Source organism: Nycticebus coucang, chromosome 17 (genome assembly GCF_027406575.1).
Source record: "Nycticebus coucang isolate mNycCou1 chromosome 17, mNycCou1.pri, whole genome shotgun sequence".
In the NCBI taxonomy this organism is placed as follows: Eukaryota; Metazoa; Chordata; class Mammalia; order Primates; family Lorisidae; genus Nycticebus; species Nycticebus coucang.
The window spans coordinates 49677793-49700691 of NC_069796.1; the positions used below are offsets into that span (position 1 = coordinate 49677793).

Here is a 22899-nt window from a genome sequence, read left to right on the forward strand (position 1 = left end):
CTGGCTCATGCCTATAATCCCAGCCCTTTGGAGGCCCTCCCACAGGTAGGAAGATTGCTTAAGGCCAGGAGTTCGAGTCCAGCCTGGGCAATGTAACGAGACTCCATTGCTACAAAATATAAGAAAAATTAGCCAGGTCTGGTGGCATGCTTTTGTAGTCCCAAGTACTTAGATGGCTGAGGCAGGAGGATCCCTTGAGCCCAGGAGTCTGAGGCTGCAGTGAGCTATGATGATGCCACTGTACTCCAGCCTGGGTAACAGAGAAAGACTCTATCTCCAAAAAAAAAAAAAAAGGAAGAAAGAGAGAGAGAAGAAAGAAAAGAGATCTCTTCTATTACCACAAAGCTCTCTCTGTTACTATTTCTTTACAGTCACACCCACCCCCTCTCCATCCACATCTCTAACCAGGCAGCCACTAATCTGTTTTCTATCTCTATAATTTTATGTTATGAAATGGAATCACACAGTACATAACCTTTGAGAATATTTATCTTTTCCACATATTTTTTCCAGCATCATTCCCTTGAGAGTCATCCGAATTGTTGCTGTTATCAAGAGTTCATTCCTTTTTATTTCTAAATATTCGGTGGTGAGGATGTACCATAGTGCTTTTTAACCATTCATCTATTAAAACAGTGGCCCTCAAAATTTTTGGCATGAGAGACCAATATCATGGACGACAGTTTTTCCACTGACCAAGGGTGTGTTGTAGGGATGATTCGGGGATGATACAAGCACATGACATCTCCACCTCAGATCATCAGGCATTAGATTCTCCTAAGGAGCGCAGTCCACATCCCCTGCATGCATAGTTTAGGTAGAGTTCACGCTCCTCTGAGAATCTAATGCCACCACTTATCTGACTGGAGGTGGAGCTCCGGTGGTGATATGAGTGACGGGGAGCAGCAGTAAATACAAATGAAGCTTCCCTCACTTGCCCATGGCTCACCTCCTGTTGTGCGACCCAGTTCCTTTTTTTTTATTATTTATTTTTTTGCAGTTTTTGGCCAGGGCTGAGTTTGAACCTGCCATCTCTGGCATATGGGGCCAGCGCCCTACCCCTTTGAGCCACAGGCGCCACCGCGACCCAGTTCCTAACAGGCCATGGCCTGAGGGTTGAGGAATACGGTATTAAAAGACATTTTTGTTCTTGTCAGTTTTTTTTTTTTTTTTTTTTTTTTGTAGAGACAGAGTCTCACTGTACCGCCCTCGGGTAGAGTGCCATGGCGTCACACGGCTCACAGCAACCTCTAACTCTTGGGCTTACGCGATTCTCCTGCCTCAGCCTCCCGAGCAGCTGGGACTACAGGCGCCCGCCACAACGCCCGGCTATTTTTTTGTTGCCGTTTGGCCGGGGCTGGGTTTGAACCCGCCACCCTCGGCATATGGGGCCGGCGCCCTACTCACTGAGCTACTGGCGCCGCCCGTTCTTGTCAGTTTTTGAATATTACTAATAAAGCTTTGATGAATATTCACATACAGGTTTTTGTGTGAACAAAGTTTTCTATCTCTTGGGTAGATGCCCGGGGGTGCAATCACTGAGTTGCATGTAAGTTGTTTTTTAAAATACTGACAAATGATTTTCCAGAATGGCTGTCCTATTTTACATTCCCACCAGAAAGATCCAATTTCTCTACATCCTTGCCAGAATATTATATTATATAATATTGGTGGTAACAGCCTTGTTGAGATAATTCATACCACATAATTTGCCCATTTAAAGTGTAGAAATCAATCGTTTTTAGTATATTCACAGACTTGTGCCACCATCATCGCAATCTGTTTAGAACATTTTCATCATTTCCCTAAGAAACCCTGTACCCTTCAGCCCCACACTTCAATTCCCTACCCCTTTACCCCTAGGCAACAACTAATCTACTTTCTGTCTCTATATTTACCTATTCTGGAAATCTGATATAAATAGAATCATAAAAATATGTGGTCCTTTGTGACTTTTTGGTTTATCATGATGTTTTTACGATTCGTTCATGTTGTAGTACAGTTGACCCTTGAACAACATGGGGGTTGAGGTGTAGACCTTCCACGTATAAGTTTTGACTTGCCCAAAATTTAACCGTGATGTCTACTGGACGCCTTACTGATAACATAAATAGTAGATTAATGCACATATTGGGGTATGACACTGTATTCTTACAATAAATTAAACTAGAGAAAAGAAAATATTACTAAGAAAATCATAAGGAAGAGAAAATATATTTAGTGTTCATTAAGTGGAAGTGGTTCATCAGAAAGGTCTTCCACCTTGCCATCTGCATGTTGAGGAGGCTAAGGAAGAGGAGGGGTTGGTCGTGTTATCTCATGGGTGGCAGAGGTAAAAAAAAATCTGCATGTAAGTGGACCAGTGATGTTCAAACCTGTGTTGTTTATGGCTCAATTGTATTTCATTCTTTTTTTTTTTTTTGAGACAGGGTCTTTCTCTCTTTCCTGGGCTGGAGTGCTGTGTGTCATCATAGCTCACAGCAACTTCAAACTCTTGGTCTCAAGAGATCCTTCTGCCTCAGCCTCTTGAACAACTAGGATTATAGGCAGGCACCTCCACACCTGGCAAAGTTTTGTTTTTTTTTGGTAGAGACAAGCTCTTGCTGTGTAGCTCAGGCTGGCATTGAACTCCTGGCCTTAAGAGAGGCCACCCCAGGCACGAAAAGTGCTAGGGTTACAGGTGTGCCTGACTCTTCATTCTTTTTAATTGCTACGTAATATATGATTTTTTTCCTTTTTAAAATTTATTAGTAAGCTCAGTGTGATAGTATACTGTAATCACAGCTATGGTGGGAGGCTCTCTTGAGCCCAGCCTGACTAGCCTGGGAAACATAGTGAGATCCTATCTCAAAAAAAAGTTATTAACAAGTAGTTTATTTTTTCATACTATTTAAAAAATTGCTTTGTGACTATGTATACCTTTGTGGCACATGTGATATTTGTAGACCTGTATACAATGTGTAATGATCAAATCAAGTTACAAAAAACTGCAAAAAAATAAAAAATAAAAAACGATATTTTTAAAGGAATAAAAATGTATTTCTTTTTGTTACACAGGCTTTAAACTAAGGGATAACAAAATGCTGTTACAGAGAGGTTTTGCAGCCTGCTTGGGGCTCTAGATTGCCATTAACCTAAGTGCAAATTAATGCTAATGTAAGTTTTTAGCAGTTCTCTGTAAAATATTACTTCTGATTTTGTTTATCTAGCAATAGTTCTGAGTTGTGGAACCTGAATAGCCTTCCTGAAATTCTACAGGGGTCTTTCTAGCGAAGCTGTGCACAAGGTAGGAAATGTTGTGACTCAGGCCAGGGACAGAAGAGCAGACAGCAGGAAGAGCTCTGGAACTAGAATAGAGTGGTGCATCAGATAGATTCGTCCCAGGATTTGTCTGGGCCTTTGCCTCCTCAGCAACCCTGCCCTCCCCAGACACCCAGTTTACATTCTCTCTGATCCAAAGTTTGATGTTTATGGCCCAAAACAGAAACGTCAGCAACCACTAAAACATCCATAAGAACCATTTATTTAGCAAATGTGTATTTTAAAGTTAATTTTTAAAATTTAAATGTTTTTATCTTTTAAGCCAGGCATGTAGGCTCATATCGGTAATCCAAGCACTCTGGCAGGCCAAGGTGGGTGGACTGCTTGAGCTCACAAGTTCAAGACCAGCCTGAGCAAGAGCAAGACCTTGTTTCTACTAAAAATAGAAAAACTGAGGCAAAACAATTGCTTGAGCCCAAGAGTTGGAGATTGTTGTGAGCTGTAATGAGGCCACAGCACTCTACCCAGGGTAACAGCTTGAGGACTCTGTTTCAAAAAACAAAAAGTTTTTAGGGTGGCACCTGTGGTGCAAAGGAGTTGGGTGCCGGCTCCATATGCTGGAGGTGGCAGGTTCAAACCCAGCCCTGGCCAAAAACTGCAAAAAAAAAAAAGTTTTTAGTTTTTTATTTATTTTAGATGACAGGGTCTTGCTCTGTTGCACAGCCTGGAGTGCAGGGGTGTAATCAGAGCTCATTGAAGCCTTAAACTCCTGGACTGAAGTGATCCTCCTGCCTTAGCCTCCCCAGTAGCTAGGACAACAGGCATGTGCCACCATGCCTGGCTAATTTTTATATTTTTTTGTGGAGACAAGGTCTCCCTTTCTTGGCTAGGCTGGTTTTGAACTCCTAGGCTCTGGTAATCTACCTGTCTAAGCCTCCTGTGTAGCTGAAACTACAGGAGTATAAAACCAACTAAGTTTTCTGATTTTTTTTTATTGTTTTTTTTAGAGACGGGGTCTCACTATGTTGCTCAGGCTGAGCTGGAACTCCTGACCTCAAGTGATCTTCCCACCTCATTCTCCCAAATAGATTACAGATGGGCATGAGCCACAACACTGGGCTGAAAATATGTATTAATCATTGGTATTGTGAGGTACAGAGGAGGACGGAAGATGAATAGGTATACATCTTGCCTCTAGGAACTTAGTGTCTAGCCAGGAAAACAAGCATAGCCACAAATAACCCAAGTGTAAGGTTGTGTGGGACGTGTGCCACTTTAAATATTATGAGGTATTTTAACCATCCAGAAAATAACAAAGAACAATATAACAAATACCCATGTACTTATCTCCTAGCTTTGTTTCATTTTTGGCATATTTGCTTCAGTTTTTTAAACAAATAAAACATCTCAGAAACTTAGCAATAAAAAGGAAAGAACTACAGTCATTGAAATACACAACTTACATGAGTTTCCAAGGAATTATAGTGAATGGATAAAGCTAGTTCTAAACGCTTATATACTGTATGATTCCATTTACCTGACATTCTTGAAGTGATACAATCATAGAAGTAGAAAAAAGGTATGAGCTTTTCTCAGTGGCAGTATTGTAGCCGTGAGGTTTAGCTGAGGCGCAATTATTACTAATTGAAAACTTTCCCCCAAATCCCGCCATCACAACTTGAAAAATAATAAGCATTGGCAATTTTTGACATTATCCATGGAGACTAAATTAAAAAGGGGGGGGAAGAAAAAAAAATTCATGGTTGTCAAGGGTTAAGGATGGGTTAAGGATGTCAAGGGTTGGGGGCTGGAGTGAAAAGGATGAAGAGGCAACGTGAGGGATAGGATGCAATTGTCTGTGTCTTGGCTGTATCAAGGTCAAGATGTATCAAGGTCAAGGTACTGTTTGTGATTTTGTATTATAGTTTTGCAAGTGTTACCCTACAGAAAACTGGGCAAAGGGTACATGGAACTTCTCTGTGTATTTCTTATGACTGCATGTAAATCTATAATGATCTCAAAATAAAAAGTTCAATTAAAAGAAGTCTCAAATAACATTAGGATTTCCTTGATACTCTCTTCCATTCCTCTGCTTTCCTTTCTATAGGTTACTGCTATCCTGAATTTATTGCTATTCAGTTTCTTGAAAATTTTAATACCTGTGTTACATATATATGTATCACTAAACAATACCCAGCATTGTTTTATGTATTTTAAACTTAAAAAAATAGTATCATACCCTACGTACCCGTCTAAGACTTGCTTTTTTTCCTTCACAATATTTGTGGGAATATTCATGTTGATACGTGCATCTATAGTTTTTTTCACTTTCACTATTCAGAATTTAGTGATATAATTGTGTGATTTTACTACAAGTTATTTATCCACTCTCCTGTTGATAGTCATCTGGACTATTTCTAATTTCCTGTTACAAACATTCTTGTCCACATTCTTTGTGTTTGTGTGTTTGTATGGAGAAATTCCTTTTTCTTTCTTTTTTTTTTTTTTTGAGACAGAGTTCACTTTGTCACCCTCAATAGAGTGCTGTGGCATTATAGCTCACAGCAGCCCCTTGGAGGGGACACAACAGGTGTCACGACACGAGGCAGAAGTTCCAGTGCAGACCTGGAGAAAAGCTCTCAGCTCCCTTTCTGCTGGAGGACAGTCTGTGATGGGGAAAATGAGGTTGGGGCTGGACCACTGAGTAGCAGGGAGCTACTAGTCTTTTAGCAGGGCATATTATGATCACCAGCTTCATCTCAGGGAGTTTAAACTAGAAGCATGTTCAGGAAGAATGGGTGTGGTGGCATCGGGACAGAGAGGGGTCTGGATTAGGAAAGATGATCCCGGAGCCTGTGGAAATAGCCCAGGTGTTGAGTAGTAGAGCCCCTAAATGGGGTGGGGAGGTATAAAAGAAGGGACACTGGGAGAGAGGGTGAAAGAGACTTAATCTGAGCTACATAAAGAAATCTGGGTCCAGAGCTGGGGAGGAAATAGAAGAAAAGCCAGGCAAGCACATTGAGTTCTGGGAAATGAATTATCTGAGCTGTAGTCTACCTTTTAATATTGGTCAGATATTGCTCACAATGCTAATCACAGTTCATCTTCACTCTAGTTGCAGATAAAAATGTTTTTAGACCTCCTGATGGATAGTTGTTTTTAAATTGAAGATATTATGTTCCAGTAGTGCCCCTGGAAGTCAGTTGGGATGTTTTTGCTTTTCCCAGAGCCCTCTGCCATGGCCGATCATGGGGCAGCTGAGCCGTCCTCCAGGTCAGGGAGTCCAGACGAGGAAGGTCAGGTCTCTGAGGACCGATCATTGCTTCATCAGAAACTGGCTGTGAAGGAGCTCATGGACACCGAGGTCTCCTACTTGCACATGCTCCGGCTCTGTGCCGACATCAGGAGCCGCCTCCAGCAGGTATTTGGAGGGGTCACTCATAGCTTGTCTTTATAGGAGCAAACGTGAGTTCCAGCTGCTGAGACCTCACATTTGTTCCTGGGGCAGGCTGGATGGAAAGGAAGCATGATGGATGTGGAATCTGACAGCCCTGGATGTAAGTCCCAGGACGTCCATTTATTGGCCATGTGGCCTTTAGGTTTTTAATGGCTTAGAATGTTAGTGTCGGGCGGCACCTGTGGCTCAGTCAGTAAGGCGCAGGCCCCATATACCGAGGGTGGCGGGTTCAAACCCGGCCCCGGCTGAACTGCAACCAAAAAATAGCCGGGCGTTGTGGCGGCCACCTGTAGTCCCAGCTACTTGGGAGGCTGAGGCAAGAGAATCGCTTAAGCCCAGGAGTTGGAGGTTGCTGTGAGCTGTGTGATGCCATGGCACTCTACCGAGGGCCATAAAAGTGAGACTCTGTCTCTACAAAAAAAAAAAAAAGAATGTTAGTGTCTCCTCTGCTAAATGGGGAGAGGAATAATCACGTCCAAGAATTAAATGGGCAAGCCCTTTTCATGTTTAGAATAGATTGCTTAAATTGACCTACATTCTAATGGTCTCATTTGCCAGGTGGCGACATGGAGAAATTGTCACTATGATGGAATTCTATTACGGTGTTCATTTTTTACATCTTCTTTTTTACTGGTTTCAGAAATAATATAGGCTCTTGCTATAAAATTTCAACACTTAGCATGTGAGCTCCGTAAGGGTGAACATTCTACTTAGTTCACTATACAGCATGTCCCCATCTTGAGACATAAATAATGGACTTCTAATTAGTGTTTCTTGAATGAATAAAATACTAAAGTAGGTAATTTAGAAGGCAAAGGACCTCTTCTTTTTCATCCTTCATAAATTAGGATTTTTTTCTATAGCCATTAAACAAACATATATTGTTATTTATTTTGACAAAAACAAGAGCATACTCTAGATATTGTTCTGCAGTTAGCATTCTCACCTGAATGTGTCCAGCATATTTGTCCGTGTGCTTGCATATATATGTGTATGTGTGTGTATATATGGATATGTATGTGTATCCTGCATATTTTTTTCTCAATATCTTCTTCTTCTTTTTTTTTATTGTTGGGGATTCACTGAGGATATAAAGAACCAGGTTGCATTGATTGCATTTGTTAGGTAAAGTCCCTCTTATAATTGTGTCCCACCCTCAAAAGGTGTGTCACACACTGTGCCCTCCCACTCCTCCTCCCTCCTTCCCTCTCTCTGCTCTTCCATTCCCCCACCCCTCCCTCCTTCCCTCTGTCTGCTCTCCCCTCCCCCACCTCCCTTCCTCCTTCCCTTTCTCCCCTCTCCTCTTCCCCCACCCCCCAGCATGTACTAGGTCATTAACTGTCCTCATATGAGAATTGAGTACATAGGATTCTTGCTTCTCCATTCTTGTGATGCTTTACTAAGAATAATGTGTTCCACTTCAATCCATGCATTTTTTTTTTTTTTTTGAGACAGAGTCCCACTCTATGCTCTGGGTAGAGTGCTGTGGCATCACAGCTCACAGCAACTTCAAACTCTTGGGCTCAAGCAATCCCCTTGCCTCAGCCTCCTGAGTAGGCTGGGATTATAGGCACCTGTCATAACACCTTGCTAGTTTTTCTGTTTTTAGTAGAGACGGGGTCTCATTTTTGCTGAGGCTGGTATATTTTTTAACAATGGTATAGCCTGGTTAATAGGGGCTGGAATTTATATATTCATTTTCTTTTCTTCTTTTTTGAGACAGAGTCTCACTCTTGCCTAGGCTAGACTGCTGTGGCATCTGCCTAGCTCACAGGAACCTCAAACTCCTGTTCGAGTGATTCTCCAACCTCAGCCTCCCAAGTAGTTGGGACTACAGGTGCATGTCACCATGCTCAGATGATTTTTTCTATTTTTAATAGCAACAAGAGCTTGCTTTTGCTCAGACAGGTCTTGAACTCCTGAGCTCAAGCAGTCCACCCGCCTCAGCCTCCCAGAGTGCTGGGATTATAGGTGTGAGCCACTGCCCCCAGCCTGGAACTGGAGTTTGGGCTGTATCTTGAGGTCATAGTGGTAGGCACCAAGTATGTCAGAGCTGGAAAGAAGTCTACCTTCCCACCTTCAGATGACGGATGAGAAAACTAAGAGAAGAAAAATGGTAGTTGGCAGCAACCTAGGATAAAACCCTCATTCAGCTTTCCTTCCATGCTGAGTACCCTATCTCTTCCTCTCTTCTTGTAGAGTAATGAAAATACCTAATTTATAAAATTTGGAAACACAAAAATGCCACTGAGACCTTGATAATGTGAGTGTTACTTACTGCTCTCCAAGACCTACAAATAACAGCCTCTCCACCAAACTCACAGTGACTTCGAGCTTCTTTCTTCCTTCCAGCTGCCACAGGGAGATCTAGATGTCCTGTTCTCAAACATTGATGGTATCATCAAGGTGAATAGCAGATTTCTTAATGATTTGCGAGAGACAGCCTCCAATGAAGAGGAACAAGTGTACCTAATTGGTAAGCAAAAGACTTGGGGAATTGTCAGTCTTAGACTCCTGTGGAATTGTCTTCAGCAAGTGGTCATCGTTGAATTGTCTCTGGAGTTCCAGGAACATGCAGCACAATGGAAGTCTATTTTGGGAGCTCTGAAACACAGCAGCTCAGAGCCATCAGGGGCTTCAAGTGATATTTAGTCCAATCTTATCTCTTAAAAATATCTGGAGGGTAATAGGGAATTTAATTGTGCAAAGGTTCCAGGGCAGACAGGAGCCTGTACTGTTTGAAGAACAGACAGGAGGTTGATGTGGCTCCAGGAGAATTAGTGAAGGGATAAGATAGAAGAGGCAAGCAGAGACCAGATACACAGAGCCTTACAAGCCAGGATAGAGAGCTGGGATTTCATTCTAAGTGTGGTGAAAAGCCAATGAACAGTTATGACATGGTCTGATTTAGGTATTTTAAGGATTGCTTTGGCTGTTGGGGACAGCAGATTTTGACAGGGTGGTGAGAGTGGAAGCTGAGACACACCAGTTGGGGGCTTTCCTGCGGCCCAGGTGAGAGATGAGGAAAAGGTTAAGATGACCAGAGCATGAAGAAGGGAGGGCTGGGTGTGACCCTCAAACCTGTCTCCTTGTTCTTCTCCTATCTGCTGCCAGGATTTCCACGGTCAGGGGTTTCCTAGTGCAGTTGGGGAGGACGGTGAAAAGGAACGAGATTCACTACAGTGGCAGAGAGGAGGAAATGAGGGGACACGGTGCAGTGGCCACCCAAGTCCCCTTGGCCTTTACAGCACAATTTTTTACCCTTTCCTAGACATGTATGGTGATGATAGGGATTAAATGTTATAAACATGCAAACTAATTTTTAAAAACCACTTCGAAGTGTTTTTCTAAATGCAAAGCACTGTTCTGACGTACATATGTGAACTTATTTCATCCTCACAATAACACCGAGAAGTAGATACTGTTGTCTCATTTTACAGTTGAGGAAATGAGGCACAGAGAAAGGAAGTAACCTGCTGGAGGTCCCTCATCTAGGGGCAGAGCCAGGATTTGAACATAGGCAGTTGGCCCACAGGGCTTGCAACTGCTGTGCTGAATTGCTTCCACATAGTAGAGGGTGAGATTATAGCCTGTGTATTATTTGCATATCATCCTTTTGAAAAATAGTTCTTTTTTTTTTGTTTGTTTTTGAGACAGAGTCTCACTCTGTTGCACTGGGTAGAGTGCCATGGTGCCATAGTTCACAGCAGCCTCAAATCTTGGGCTTAAGCAATCCTACTGCCTCAGACTCCTGAGTAGCTGGAACTACAGGTGCCCACCACCACACCCCGCTAGGTTTTCTATTTTTATAGTAGAGATGGGGTCTGACTCTTGCTCAGGCTGGTTTTGAACTCCTTAACTCAAGCAATCCACCCACCTCGGCCTAACAGAGTGCTAGGATTATAGGTGTGAGCCACTGTGGCTGGCTTGAAAAATAGTTCTTTATGAAAATGCAATGTGGACTGGGTGCAGTGGCTTACACCTATAATCCTAGCACACACTGGAGACCAGTATGGGTGGATTGCTTGAGCTCATGAGTTTGAGACCAGCTTGAGCAAGAGATCCCATCTCTATTTTCTAAAAATAGAAAAAAAAACTATCCAGGTGATGTGGTAGGCACCTATAGTCCCAGTTACAGGAGAGGTTGGGGCAAATGGATCCCTTGAGCCCAAGAGTTTGAGGTTGTTGTGAGCTATGACTCCAGGGCACTCTACTCAGGGTGACAGAGTGAGACTCTGTCTCAAAAATAAAAAAGACAATGTCATTGAGTTATTGTTCCCTATAAATGATAGGAGAATATAAAATTAAAGAACAAGATGTTTTTAGTATCTATAGAATGTAGATGTTTTCACTTTTTACCATTTTATCTTTATTTCTGTTAATAATTAATACTTACTTGAGTGGAAATTGATATAGCCTGAGGCTAAAAACTTTCTAAGGGCCTGGGGACTCTGAGGTCAGGCTCTTCTGTTGCTATGTGTTCAAGGGTCCATATGGCTCCATGTAAAGGTCCTCACCTGTGAGTCTCTGCCTTCCTCTGGGCCCACAGAATGGAGATGTAACTTTGTCTCCTGAGCACACCTGGTGACATCGCCATTGGTTGTCCTCACTTCTTCTCTGGAAGGGTTTTCCAAGAAAACATAGGATGTCCAGTTAAATTTGAACTTCAGGAAAGCAATGAATAATTTTGTAGTATACTTATACTTTTTTTTTTTTTTTTTTGAGAGAGAGAGAGGGAAAGAGTCTCACTCTGTCACCCTGGGTAGAGTGCCCTGGAGTCATAGCTCACAGCAACCTCAAACTCTTGGGCTCAAGCAATCCTCTTACCTCAGTGGCCCAAGTAGCTGGGACTATGAGTACCCACCACATCGTCTGGCTAGTTTTTCTATTTTTAGTAGAGATGGAGTCTCCATCTTGCTTAACGTGGAACTCCTGAGCTCAAGTAATCCATCCATTTGGCCTCCTGGAATGCTAGGATTATAGATGTGACCCATCACATCCGGCCTGTAGTATGCTTATACTACATTTTTATATACTTATACTACAAATTATTCATTGATTATCTGAAATTCAAATTTAACATCCTCTACTCCCCTCAGCCCCAAATTTGACAGTTTTCTGGACTTTATAGTCTTCAGAAACTACCCTTCTCATCCTTTGTCCCTTGTGGTTAGCCCAAAAGAGGCACAGATTACTCACATGGCTTTTCTTTTCCTTGGTGCAACTATGTGCGGGGTCAGGCTGCTCTGGCCCCTGTCAGCTCTCTCTTTATTCTCCTTCCAAACACCAGGCCTTGCTATACAAGGAAAGCTCTTTACCCAGTTGGATAGCAACAACATTTAAAAGCTTTTTAGACCTCAGACAAGACTGTTTTTCACTGACTTTTTTCCTCCCAAATGATCAGATCCCCTGTTTTTATGAACCATTCAAAACACAACTTGGCATTCAGAGGACTTCCCACTAGAAGGTCCCATCGTCTAGGGCAGCACTGTTCAATAGAAATGTAACACAAGCTGCAAATTTAATTTAAAAATTTCAAGTAGCTACATTAAGAAAACTAAAGAAGCAGGTGAAATTAATTTTAATACCTTTAATTTAATTCAACAGATCCAAAATAATATTTCAACATATAATCAGTATAAAAATATTTCTTAGCTATCTTATTAATCCACTTTTGTTTTGTACGAAGTCTCTGAAATCCAGCATCTTTTTCACTGATAGCACATCTCAATCGGGGTTGCCATATTTTAAGTGCCCAAAAGCCATGTGTGACTGGTGACTACCGTATTGAGTACTGCAGGTCTAGTGCTTAGAACAGGAGCTTTGGAGTCTGACTGAAAAAGCCCTGCCACTCATAAGCTCCTTTCTGTCTCTGAGCCCCAGTTATGGCCTCTTTAAAATGAGCATGAAAATGGTACCCATATCTGCGCTAGCGGTGAGGCAGAGTGTAACTCTTAACACAAAGTAGCCCTTTTCATTCTCATAACGTCATTACTTGTTGAGCATTATTATTACCCAGGAAATTCATCAAAGAAAAACCCGAGGCTCAGAGAGGTTAAGTAACTTTCTTAAGGTCACACAGTATATTTGAACCTAACTCTTTTGGTGTCTAGAGCCCTAGCTCTTTATTATTGTGCATTCCTTTGTGATGAATCCCAGACAGGGATCTGATGCCGGGGGCTAACTTCTTTGTTAATCTGTGACTGTAGAACAAGTCAGGGGAAATGAGCCTTTACTTTGGTGTTCCAGACTTTCCTCCCTCTTTGGACAACTCTGCTCTCTAGGAGTTTGCCTTCCACCACCCTTCAATTACTGAAACACCCCTGCCCATGGCCATTCTGGTATGATACAGTATCTTTGGCATGTTTGTCCTGCTCCCGAAGACATGCCCATGTTGAAGAGAATGTGGGAACCGCCTTAGGTTTCACAGCCACACCCAAGCTATATCGCGGCAGGGTCATGGGTGCTGTTGGCTGATCTCCCTGTCACACACTTTCTCCCCAGCTGCTGGTTAGAGTTCTTATCAGGTCTAGGGCTTCTCCTGAAGGGTCCTTTCTGAGGATTGGCTAGACCAGCGCCAGGTCAATGGTCAGTCCTGGGTGGTAATCTTGCCATGGAGATCTTTGCTGAGAGCTGGACCAGGCTGGGTGCCAACAGATGTGTCCCAAGGGAGACCTGGTCCAGGTCAGAGGTCCAGTGCATGGCTTTGGAGACAGTAAGGGCAGCGCAATTGGGCTTCCTGGGGTTCCTGGCTCCCCACCTGCTCTGTTCTGGTTAAAATATTTCTCCTCACCTTCACTGTTTCCTCCCTAGAGGGGCCACCACATACTCTTGCCTGGTTATTTCTAATAGATTCTAACAGCTATTCCTGTTACCCTTTTGAACACTAGTTTAGTCTCAACATGATATTGATCTTTTCTTAAAAAAGTTAACAAGCTTTATTTTTTAGAGCACTTTTAGGCTGACAGAAAAATTAAGCAGAAAGCATGGAGAGGCTGGTCAGAAGGTAGTGAGCTATCTCAGGCTGGTCAGAAGGTAGTGAGCTATCTCAGGCTGGTCAGAAGGTAGTGAGCTATCTCAGGCTGGTCAGAAGGTAGTGAGCTATCTCAGGCTGGTCAGAAGGTAGTGAGCTATCTCAGGCTGGTCAGAAGGTAGTGAGCTATCTCAGGCTGGTCAGAAGGTGTGAGCTATCTCAGGCTGGTCAGAAGGTGTGAGCTATCTCAGGCTGGTCAGAAGGTAGTGAGCTATCTCAGGCTGGTCAGAAGGTAGTGAGCTATCTCAGTTAGCTGTTCACAGTTACAGATCAAAATTCTTATTCTGTTCTTTCTCCCTTCTCAATACTGCTCTTGATTGATTTTTTTTTTTTTTGAGACAGAGTCTCATTCTGTCACCTCAGATAGAGTGTGTGGTGACATCATAGCTCACAGCAACCTCAAACTCCTGGGCTCAAGTCCCTCCAGAGTAGCTGGGACTACAGGCACCCACCACTGACACTGGCTAATTTTTATATTTTTAGTAGAGACGGGGTCTCATTCTTGCTCAGGCTGGTCTTGAACTTGTGAGCGCAAGCAATCCAGTTGCCTTTGCCTCCCAGAGTGCTACGATTACAGGCATAAGTCACTGCGCCTTGCCCCACTTGACTAGAGTTAAAAAAGTACAGAGAGCTTGCATATACCTCCTCTACCCACTCCCAGAGTTTACTCATTTGCCCCGTTATTAACATCTTGCATTGATGAGGTGCATTTATTATCATTGATGAATGGATGATGCTATATTATTATCAACTAAAGTCTGTAGCTTACATTAGGGTTCACATCTTGTCTGTATAGTTCTGTGGGTTTAGGCCCATCTGTGTTATGTATCACCATTACAGTATCATACATGATTGCTCCCCTGCTCTGAAAATCCCTGTGCTCTGTCCATCCCTCCCTCCTTTTCCCTGGCAGCCACTGATCTTTCTATTGTTGCTACAGTTTTGCCTTTTCCAGAATGTCATATAGTTGAAACCACACAGTACATCGCCTTTTCAGAGTGATTTCTTTCATCTAACAATATTGATTTAAGTTTCTTCCATGTCCTTTTGGGGTTGATAGCCCATTTCAGTTTTAAGCACTGAAAAATATTCTATAGCATGGATTGTTGTACTCATTTGCCACCTGTAAGAAAGACTTGGACCCCACTTCAGATGTAAATCAGATGGTGATTTATTATACCTGCATAGGCGGGCCGCCATCCAAAGGTGAACGGCTGCGAAGAGAAAAGCAAGCTGCCTTTCATACCTTTTTTGTGTTGGCAGACAAGCTGGTGAGCACAGAAGCAGAACCTGGCCAGTTAGGTCAGGGGTGGGGTTACAGTCAGGGGGGCTGCAATGTGGTGGGGTTACAGTGAGTCGGGGGCTATAGTGTGGCAGTTGGCACGAGGGCAGGGTTACAGTGAGTCAGGGGGTTTGGCACCGGTTACAGCAAGTCAGGGGGTTACATCGTGGCAGCTGGCATGGGGTCAAACTTGGCTAAGCTTTTCACCATTGTTTAGCCACTGCTAGGGGGTTTGGGTAAGTTCAGGGGGGTTACAGAACCTGGGAAACTCTGCTTGAGTGAGTTTTTACTATTGTTTGGCAAGGGAGCCAGGGAACTCAGAGAGAACTTCCTTGTAACCTGTCCTCAGAATTAAACTAATAAGGGGGTTTGAGATGGACAGGGGTTCAGGCTGAAACAGTTAGGGGCCTTTAGGGGTCTTCTTGCCAGGTCGGTTACTACAGGATAAAGCACAGCTAATTTATCCATTCACCTTTTGTCCTGTTGAAGGACAAATTGATTGCTTCCGAGTTTTAGTAATCATGGATAAAACTGCTGTAAACCTTCATGTGCAGGTTTTTGACCTTTTAAAACCCCTTTTTATTTTAGTAAAATGTATAGACATAGCATAAAACTTACCATTTTCACCATTTATTTACTTTTTTTTTGGTAGAGACAGAGTCTTACTTTATTGCCCTCAGTAGAGTGTCGTGGAGTCACACAGCTCACAGCTTCAACACCTGGGCTGATTCTCTTGTCTCAGCCTCCCCGAGTAGCCAGGACTACAGGCGCCCACTACAATACCCAGCTTTTTTTGTTGCAGTTTGGCCGGGGCCGGGTTTGAACCCACCACTCAAGGTATATGGGGCTGGCGCCCTACCCACTGAGCCACAGGAGCCGCCCTCAAGGTTCTTTTTAAACTTTTTGTTTTGAAATGATTTTAGACTTACAAGAAAGTAGTAAAAAATGCAGAGAGCTCCTGTCTACCCTTCATCCAGCTTCCCCTAATTTTAGTATCTTACATATTAGTAGTGTAATTATGGAAACCGGGAAGTTAACATCAAGGCAGTGCATTTTTTGAGACAGAGCCTCAAGCTGTTGCCCTCGGTAGAGTGCTGTGACATCATGGCTCACAGCAACCTCCAACTCCTGGGCTCAAGCGATTCTCCTGCCTCCGCCTTCTGAGTAGCTGGGACTATAGGCGTCTGCCACAATGCCCGACTAGTTTTTGGTTGCAGCCATCATTGTTGTTTGGCGGGCCCAGGCTGAATTCAAACCCACCAGCTCGGATATATGTGGCTGGTGCCTTAGCCGCTTGAGCCACAGGTGCTGAGCCAAGGCAGTGATATTAACTACTCTGTGGACCTTATTCAGATTTCATCAGTTGTCCTATTAATGGAAAATTAATTAAAAATTCCTAATTTTCTGGTCCAGGATACAATCTAGTATAGCACATTTCATTTTATTGTCATGTTCCCTTAGTTTTGTCCAGTCTGTGCCAATTCTCCAGTCTTTATTTTTCATGACCATAACAATTCTGAAGAGTCTAGCTCAGATATTTTGTAAAATAGCCCTCAGCTCAAGCCTTTTAATTAAGATTAAAATTCATATTTTATATATTTTATAAAATTTTGTATAGAAACATCTTATACAATAAAATTTTTGTATGTTATCACATTTTATATAATTTATAAAGGTACAATTATTTTCATTATTAAGTTGTGGTAATGCATTTTTGGCAAGAAAATCACAGACTGGATGTCACATCCTTTCCTGTACATTGTATCAGGGGCACATGATGTCACTGTATCTTCGTACTTAGGGTAATGTTCAATTTGATCACATAGCTAAGGTGGTATCTAGGGTTTTCATCCTGTCAAGCTACTATTTTTTCTTTGTAATGAATGACTGTCTTGTGGAGAGAGAGTGTGATATTATGCAAATGTCCTATTAATTTTAATATTCTTCAGTGGTTGTTACCTGCAACAATGATTCCTGGCTTTCAGCTAATAGAGCTATGAAATACATGTATGTATTAACACATGCATATACAGACATCTACCTTTCTGTCTAGATCTATCCATCTGTGCATATGTATATGTTTAAAACCAAGATCTTACATTGATAGCTTTAGTTCCAATCCAGCATTGCAGGATTCATTCTAGTCTCCCCACTTTTCTTATCTGTAACATTTTCTCTGATAGGAGAAACCTAGCTGTCATTATCTACTACATGTATTTTTTTTTTTTTAACAAAGAGATATTTTATTTAGGGAGGACAAAGAGAAAATTTAGACACATGGAAGTGGGTCCGTCTCATAACGGAGAGAAGGTGAGTGAGACACACAAGTTAGTATACACATGAAGTAGTTTCTGAATTTATTGGCTTGTACACTTGTGAAAAACAGTTCCTTATGTCAGTTTCTTCCGCACTCCCTTAATAGCGTGGTTATGCTAGTCATTTGTAATGGAGTCAGGTTCATTCCTTACAGTTTGTATTCCATTTGGGTTCCCCTTCCACATCTCCACTGATGGTAATGGTGTACTTATTTGGGGAGTATGTTGGAACTGTGCAGAAAGGTATTTCCACCAAGGCGTTGTTCTCCTCTCTTCTAGTTCCAATCCAGCATTCCAGGATTCCTTGCTGCAATGAATCCTTCTGTGCCATGGCAGGCCTTTGTCCTCCCCATCTTGTCTGATTCACTCCTATAGACAACGAATCTCATTTGTTTCTGATTTGAGCATATGGAACATGTCATGAATTTACATGTCATTTTCGCATAGGGGCTGAGCTAATTGTCTCTATACTGTTCCAACTTTACTGCACGTGCTGCTGAAATTGAGCACTAGAGTGAGTCTGTTAAGCAGAAATCAAATCATGTCCCCCTTGCTCAAAGCCCCCAGTTGTTTCCTGCCATTATCAGGATAAATTCTGAGGATACTAATGCACCTTACTTACTTTGAGGCCTGTGTGATTAGGCTCCTGTTCCCTGTTTTCTCTTGCTATTGCCCTCATGCCAAGGACCCTCCTGCCTCAGGGCCTTTTGTGGTTGCCCTTCCCTAGGCCTTGGAGTGCTGCTCTTCCTCAGGATGTTCCCAGGGCTGGTTGCCTCTGGTCCCTGATGGACATTCACATCTTCCTAGAGGCCATCCACAAGGAGATTCCTCACCTCTCTCTGACTCTTTCTTTGGCTTCCTTTGAATTCATGGCACTTTTGTACTTCATATACATAAAAATATATTTACTTATTGTCTTGTCTTCTCCACCAGAATATAAACTCATGAGATAGGAACTTTGTTTTGTTCACTGAGCTTAGCAGTGTGCCTGGCACATAGCCAATAAATAAGCAGTTGGCAAATATTTGGTGCATGAAGTTTGTGTCAGATGCTCTGTGTACGTTATTTCACTTAATCCTCACCAAAAACACTTGGAGACAAGTATTGTTTTTATTCCCATTTTATAGATGAAAAATGGAGGGTCCAAGGGGTCAAATGCTTGCCCCAGGTTATACTACTAGGGTAGAGTAGCCGGGAGGTATGGCCCTATTCTCTGTAATGCTAGAGCCCAGGCTTGTAAGTGCCCATGGTAGGCTGCAGCATGTCTTTGTACAGTGGTTTGTAGTTGTGTTTGTCATGCACAACTAACAGGAAAGATAAAATAAGCTAATGGTTCTGAGTGTGTTTTGTACACTTTAAAGCTATGGTCCTCAACTGCCAGTTCATGGACCAGTCTATGGCCTGTTTTGAACCAGGCTGCACAGCAGGAGGTGAGCAGTGGCTAGCAGGGAAAGCTTCATCTGTACTTACAGCCACTCCTCATCACTCATTCACAGTCTGAGCTCTACCTGCTATCAGATAAATGGTGGCATTAAATTCTCATAGGGGTGCGAATCATCCCATAAACTGCACGTGCCATGGATCTAGGTTGTGGATTGTATGCCCCCTGTGAGAATCTAAGGCCTGATGATCTGGAGATGTTATGTGCTTGAATCATATGGACACCATATGTTCCAACCCCCAGTATGTGGAAAAATTGTCTTCCATGAAACCAGTCCCTGGTACCAAAAAGGTTGGGCACCATTGCTATAAAGCACTTTCCAAATGTGAGCATTATTAGTATTATTTTTTTTTCTTTTTTTTTTTATTGTTGGGGATTCATTGAGGGTACAATAAGCCAGTTTATTAGTATTATTGGTATGATTATAGCTACCATTTGTTAAGTGCTCACAGTACCAGCCTCAGTTGTCCATCATTCTGTCACTCAGTCCTCACAGCAAACTTATGAAACTGAAATGAGAACATGGAAAGTCAGGAAGTGGAGGTAACTTGCCCACGGTGACACATTGGTTAAGCCTGGTGGTCTCACTGCAGAGCTGGAGGAGTTTACTTCCCACCTCTCTGTTCTGAGCACAGGAACATGCAGACACGCTCTTGATAATTCCTGTGTGTTTCATCTCAGGTCGCTTATTCCTGGAATTCAAAGAAGAGTTGGAGGAAGTCTATAAGGTCTACTGTGCCAACTATGACCAGGCCTTGCTGCTGGTGGAGGCTTACCGGAAGGAGCCAGAGCTGCAGCAGGAGATCCAGGGCATCATTGAGCTGGTGGTGTGAGTAGAATGGCCAGCGAGCACTCACTCCTGTCCCATTGCCCTGGGCTCAGGGTCAGTTACAGTCTCACCCCTACTTGGCGTGTGGCACTCTCAGTGCCTATGTCATTCAGGATGCGGCAGATTGTGCTACAGAGACAAACAGCTCCCACATTGCAGTGGTTGCAAGCAGTAAAACTTTATGTCTTCTTATGCTCCATTGTGGGCTGACTTGGGGACCTGCCCTTCGTCATCCTTACTCCAGGACCCAGGCTCATAGCAGCCACTATCGGGAATTTAATTGTGGCTCAAAAGAAAAGAGCTCTGGAGGGTCTAACATGGTAATTAAATTCTTTGTTCCAGAAATGATACTCATTGCTTTTCATAATTCATTGGACAGGACTAATCACAGCTTTACCCAGTTACTAGGAGATAGATGTATCCCTCCCTTCCTCCTCCTCCTAGGAGATAGGGTGTGTCATCCTAACATGTGTCCAGAGGCAGAGAAGTAGAAACATCTAGTGAATGGCACTCATGACTAGCACGGGGAAGGGCGACGGAGAACCATGTGTTGTAAGCAACAGTGATAGCAAGCAGGTGTATATCACCCGAGGCGCCCTCTCTACAGACTGCTGAAGTCTTACTACATGGGAGAGGGTCAGAGCAGCCCTAGTGGATGTACAGCCTTGAGATGGCACCAGTGGGAAGAAGCTTCAGGAACATTTTTGACTTTTTTCTTTTCTTTCTTTCTTTCTTTCATTATTATTATTATTATTATTATTTTGAGATAGAGTTTTACTTTGTTGCCCTGGGTAGAGTGCCATGGTGTTGTAGCTCACAGCAACCTCAAACTCTTGGGTGTAAGCAATTCTCTTGCCTCAGCTTTCCAAGTAGCTGAAACTACAGGTGCCTGCCACAGCACCCAGCTATTTTTTAGAGACAAGGTCTTGCTCTTGCTCAGGCTGGTCTCATACCTGTGAACTCATGCAATCCACCCACCTTGGCCTCCCAAAGTGCTAGGATTATAGGCTTGAGCTACCATGCCCGGCTGGGAACATTTTTTAAAATTTTAATTTTTGGATGGGTAGCATGGTTACATTATTCAAAAACTTTAAAACATCAAAATTTATACAATACAAAATACTTCCCAACCCTGTCCCTGTCATCCACCCAATTACCACCACCAAAGTTAAGGTAACAGCAACCTCAGACTCCTGGGCTCAAGTGATCCTCCTGCCTCAGCCTCCTGAGTTGCTGAGACTACAGGTGCACACTGCAACACTCAGCTAATTTTTGTATTAGTAGAAATGGGGTCTTGCTACAACAGCTGGCTAATTTTTCTATTTTTAGTAGAGATGGAGTCTCGCTTTTGCTTAGGCTTGTCTCGAACTCCTGAGCTCAAACAATCCACCCATCTCAGCTTCCCAGTGTGCTAGGATTACAGGCATGAGCCACCACACCTAGCCCTTAAATTTCTTATGTATCTTTGCAGAGTTCCTTTTTGCATATATAAGCAATTACAAATATGTACTCTTATTTACCCACCTTATAAATGAAAATTTCTACCTTTTAAATTTTACTTATATGTGTGTGTCTGTCTCTATCTATATCTTTGTATCTCCTAATCTTACAGGTCTTTCCATTTCAACATATAGTATTCACAATCTTTTGAACAGCTGCATACTCTTGGCCTAGGTGGTTGTTACAGTTCTTTTAACTGGCCTCTATGATGAGCCACCCTTCCTTCCTCCCTCCCTTCCTCCCTTCCTCCCTCCCTGCATCCCTTCTATTCCCCTTTTTCCCTCCTTTCTTTCTTTCCTTTTTCTTTTCTTCTTTTCTTATGAGACAGAATCTCACTCTCTCTCCTGGGCTAGAGTACAATGGCATCACCATAGCTCACTACAACCTCAAACTCCTAGGCTCTCAAATGATCTTCCTGCCTCAACCTCCTGAGTGAGTATCTGGGAGTGCAGGCATGTGCCACCATGCCCAGCTAATTTTTCTAATTTTTGTACAGATGGAATCTTACTCTTGCTCAATCTGGTCTGAAACTCCTGGCCTCAAGCGATCCTCCAAACTTGGCCTCCCAAAATGCTGGGATTACAGGTGTAACCCACTGCATCCAGCCTGTTTTGATATTACAAATAGTGCTACCATAATTATTTGTGACATGCCATTCTACTTTGGTGCACATATATCTGTAAGGTAAATTTCCAGAAGCAGAAATTGCTAGGTCAAAGGAAATATGTGTTGATAATTTTGGTAAACTTTGTACAATTTCTCTCTGTAAAGGCTATGCCAATTCATGTTCCAACAACGACACGGCCTCACTAGTGGGGTGTGCTATCGAACTAGAATATTTGCCACTGGGATAGATGAAAAACAGTGTCTCAATATGGTTTCATTTTGCATTTATCTTATTATGATTAAAGCTGGCCATCTTTTTGTATAGTTAAGAATCCTGTGCATGTCCTTTCCTGTGAATCTTTCTGCTTCTTTCTTGTTTAAAAATGTGTGATCCTTTTGTAGTTCTTAAGTGTGATGATTGGGTTTGCATGCTCGCATGTGAGCTGTGCCTTTCGTAACCTTAACATTGACACCTTACCTCTCTGATGTGTCTCAAAACAAGCTCACCAGATGGAAGTAAATGAAGATTATTTTCTGGAAATCTCAGTAGTATAGTAAGAGCAGAGATTATTATCACCATCACAGCTATTATTATTATCTTACTCAGACATTCCTTTTATACCTAAGAGAAAGTCAGTGTAGACCTAGGTCTTTGACGACATAATCTCATGTGGAGCCTCCTTCTATCTCCCCTCCCCCTTCCTTATCTTTTCCTCACCCTTCAATTTTCTCCAAAGTCTTCTTTTTAAGAACCTATATCCTAGCTCTTGTCTGCCTCCAAAGAAGCTATACCCATTTTCTTCTTTGATTCATCCCTTCATGGGTCATACAAACGTAGGCTTTTGCAAGGGTCATTAAATACATCTCTGCAGGGTGAGGCTGATTACAGAAACAAGGGAAGCAAGGTGCCAGATGTGGTAAAGCAGAGACAACAGACTGTGTGGAATACAGCTGCACCGCAGCCTTGGCTGATTGTTGCTGTGTTAATAAGTAGCTTTTGCTAGATAACAAACTACCCCCAAACATAGTAGCTTACAACAAACGTTTAGTTTACACTTCTGCATATTAGCAATTTAGCTGGGCTAGTAAATGATTCTTCAGGTCCTATCTGAGCACCGTCTGGTATCTGGAATCAATTGCAGGTCAGCTTTGATGATATTGGCTGTCTCTCAAAT

General features: G+C 42.6%; 1 protein-coding gene, 2 non-coding genes and 1 pseudogene across 6 annotated transcripts in view; 3 read left to right on the forward strand and 1 right to left on the reverse strand.

The window, feature by feature from the left end:
* ARHGEF37 (Rho guanine nucleotide exchange factor 37) overlaps window positions 1-22899 on the forward strand; it is a 58436-nt gene that overhangs the window by 9650 nt on the left and 25887 nt on the right. For 3 of the 4 annotated variants that reach the window (XM_053567312.1, XM_053567314.1, XM_053567315.1), the window contains exons 2-4: window positions 6489-6682; window positions 9071-9194; window positions 19471-19618. In XM_053567312.1, the coding sequence (XP_053423287.1) occupies window positions 6500-6682; window positions 9071-9194; window positions 19471-19618 (455 nt within the window). In that variant the 5' untranslated portion in view covers window positions 6489-6499. Of the gene's footprint in view, window positions 1-3057; window positions 3157-6488; window positions 6683-9070; window positions 9195-19470; window positions 19619-22899 lie in introns of all 4 variants that reach the window. The other variant, XM_053567313.1, reaches the window with a different exon arrangement.
* On the forward strand, window positions 4846-4985 carry LOC128569462 (U4 spliceosomal RNA). The gene has a single exon (XR_008375398.1). It is a non-coding gene; the product is annotated as a U4 spliceosomal RNA (small nuclear RNA).
* On the reverse strand, window positions 17751-17858 carry LOC128569396 (U6 spliceosomal RNA). The gene has a single exon (XR_008375352.1). It is a non-coding gene; the product is annotated as a U6 spliceosomal RNA (small nuclear RNA).
* Window positions 22115-22212, forward strand: LOC128569446 (uncharacterized; annotated as a pseudogene).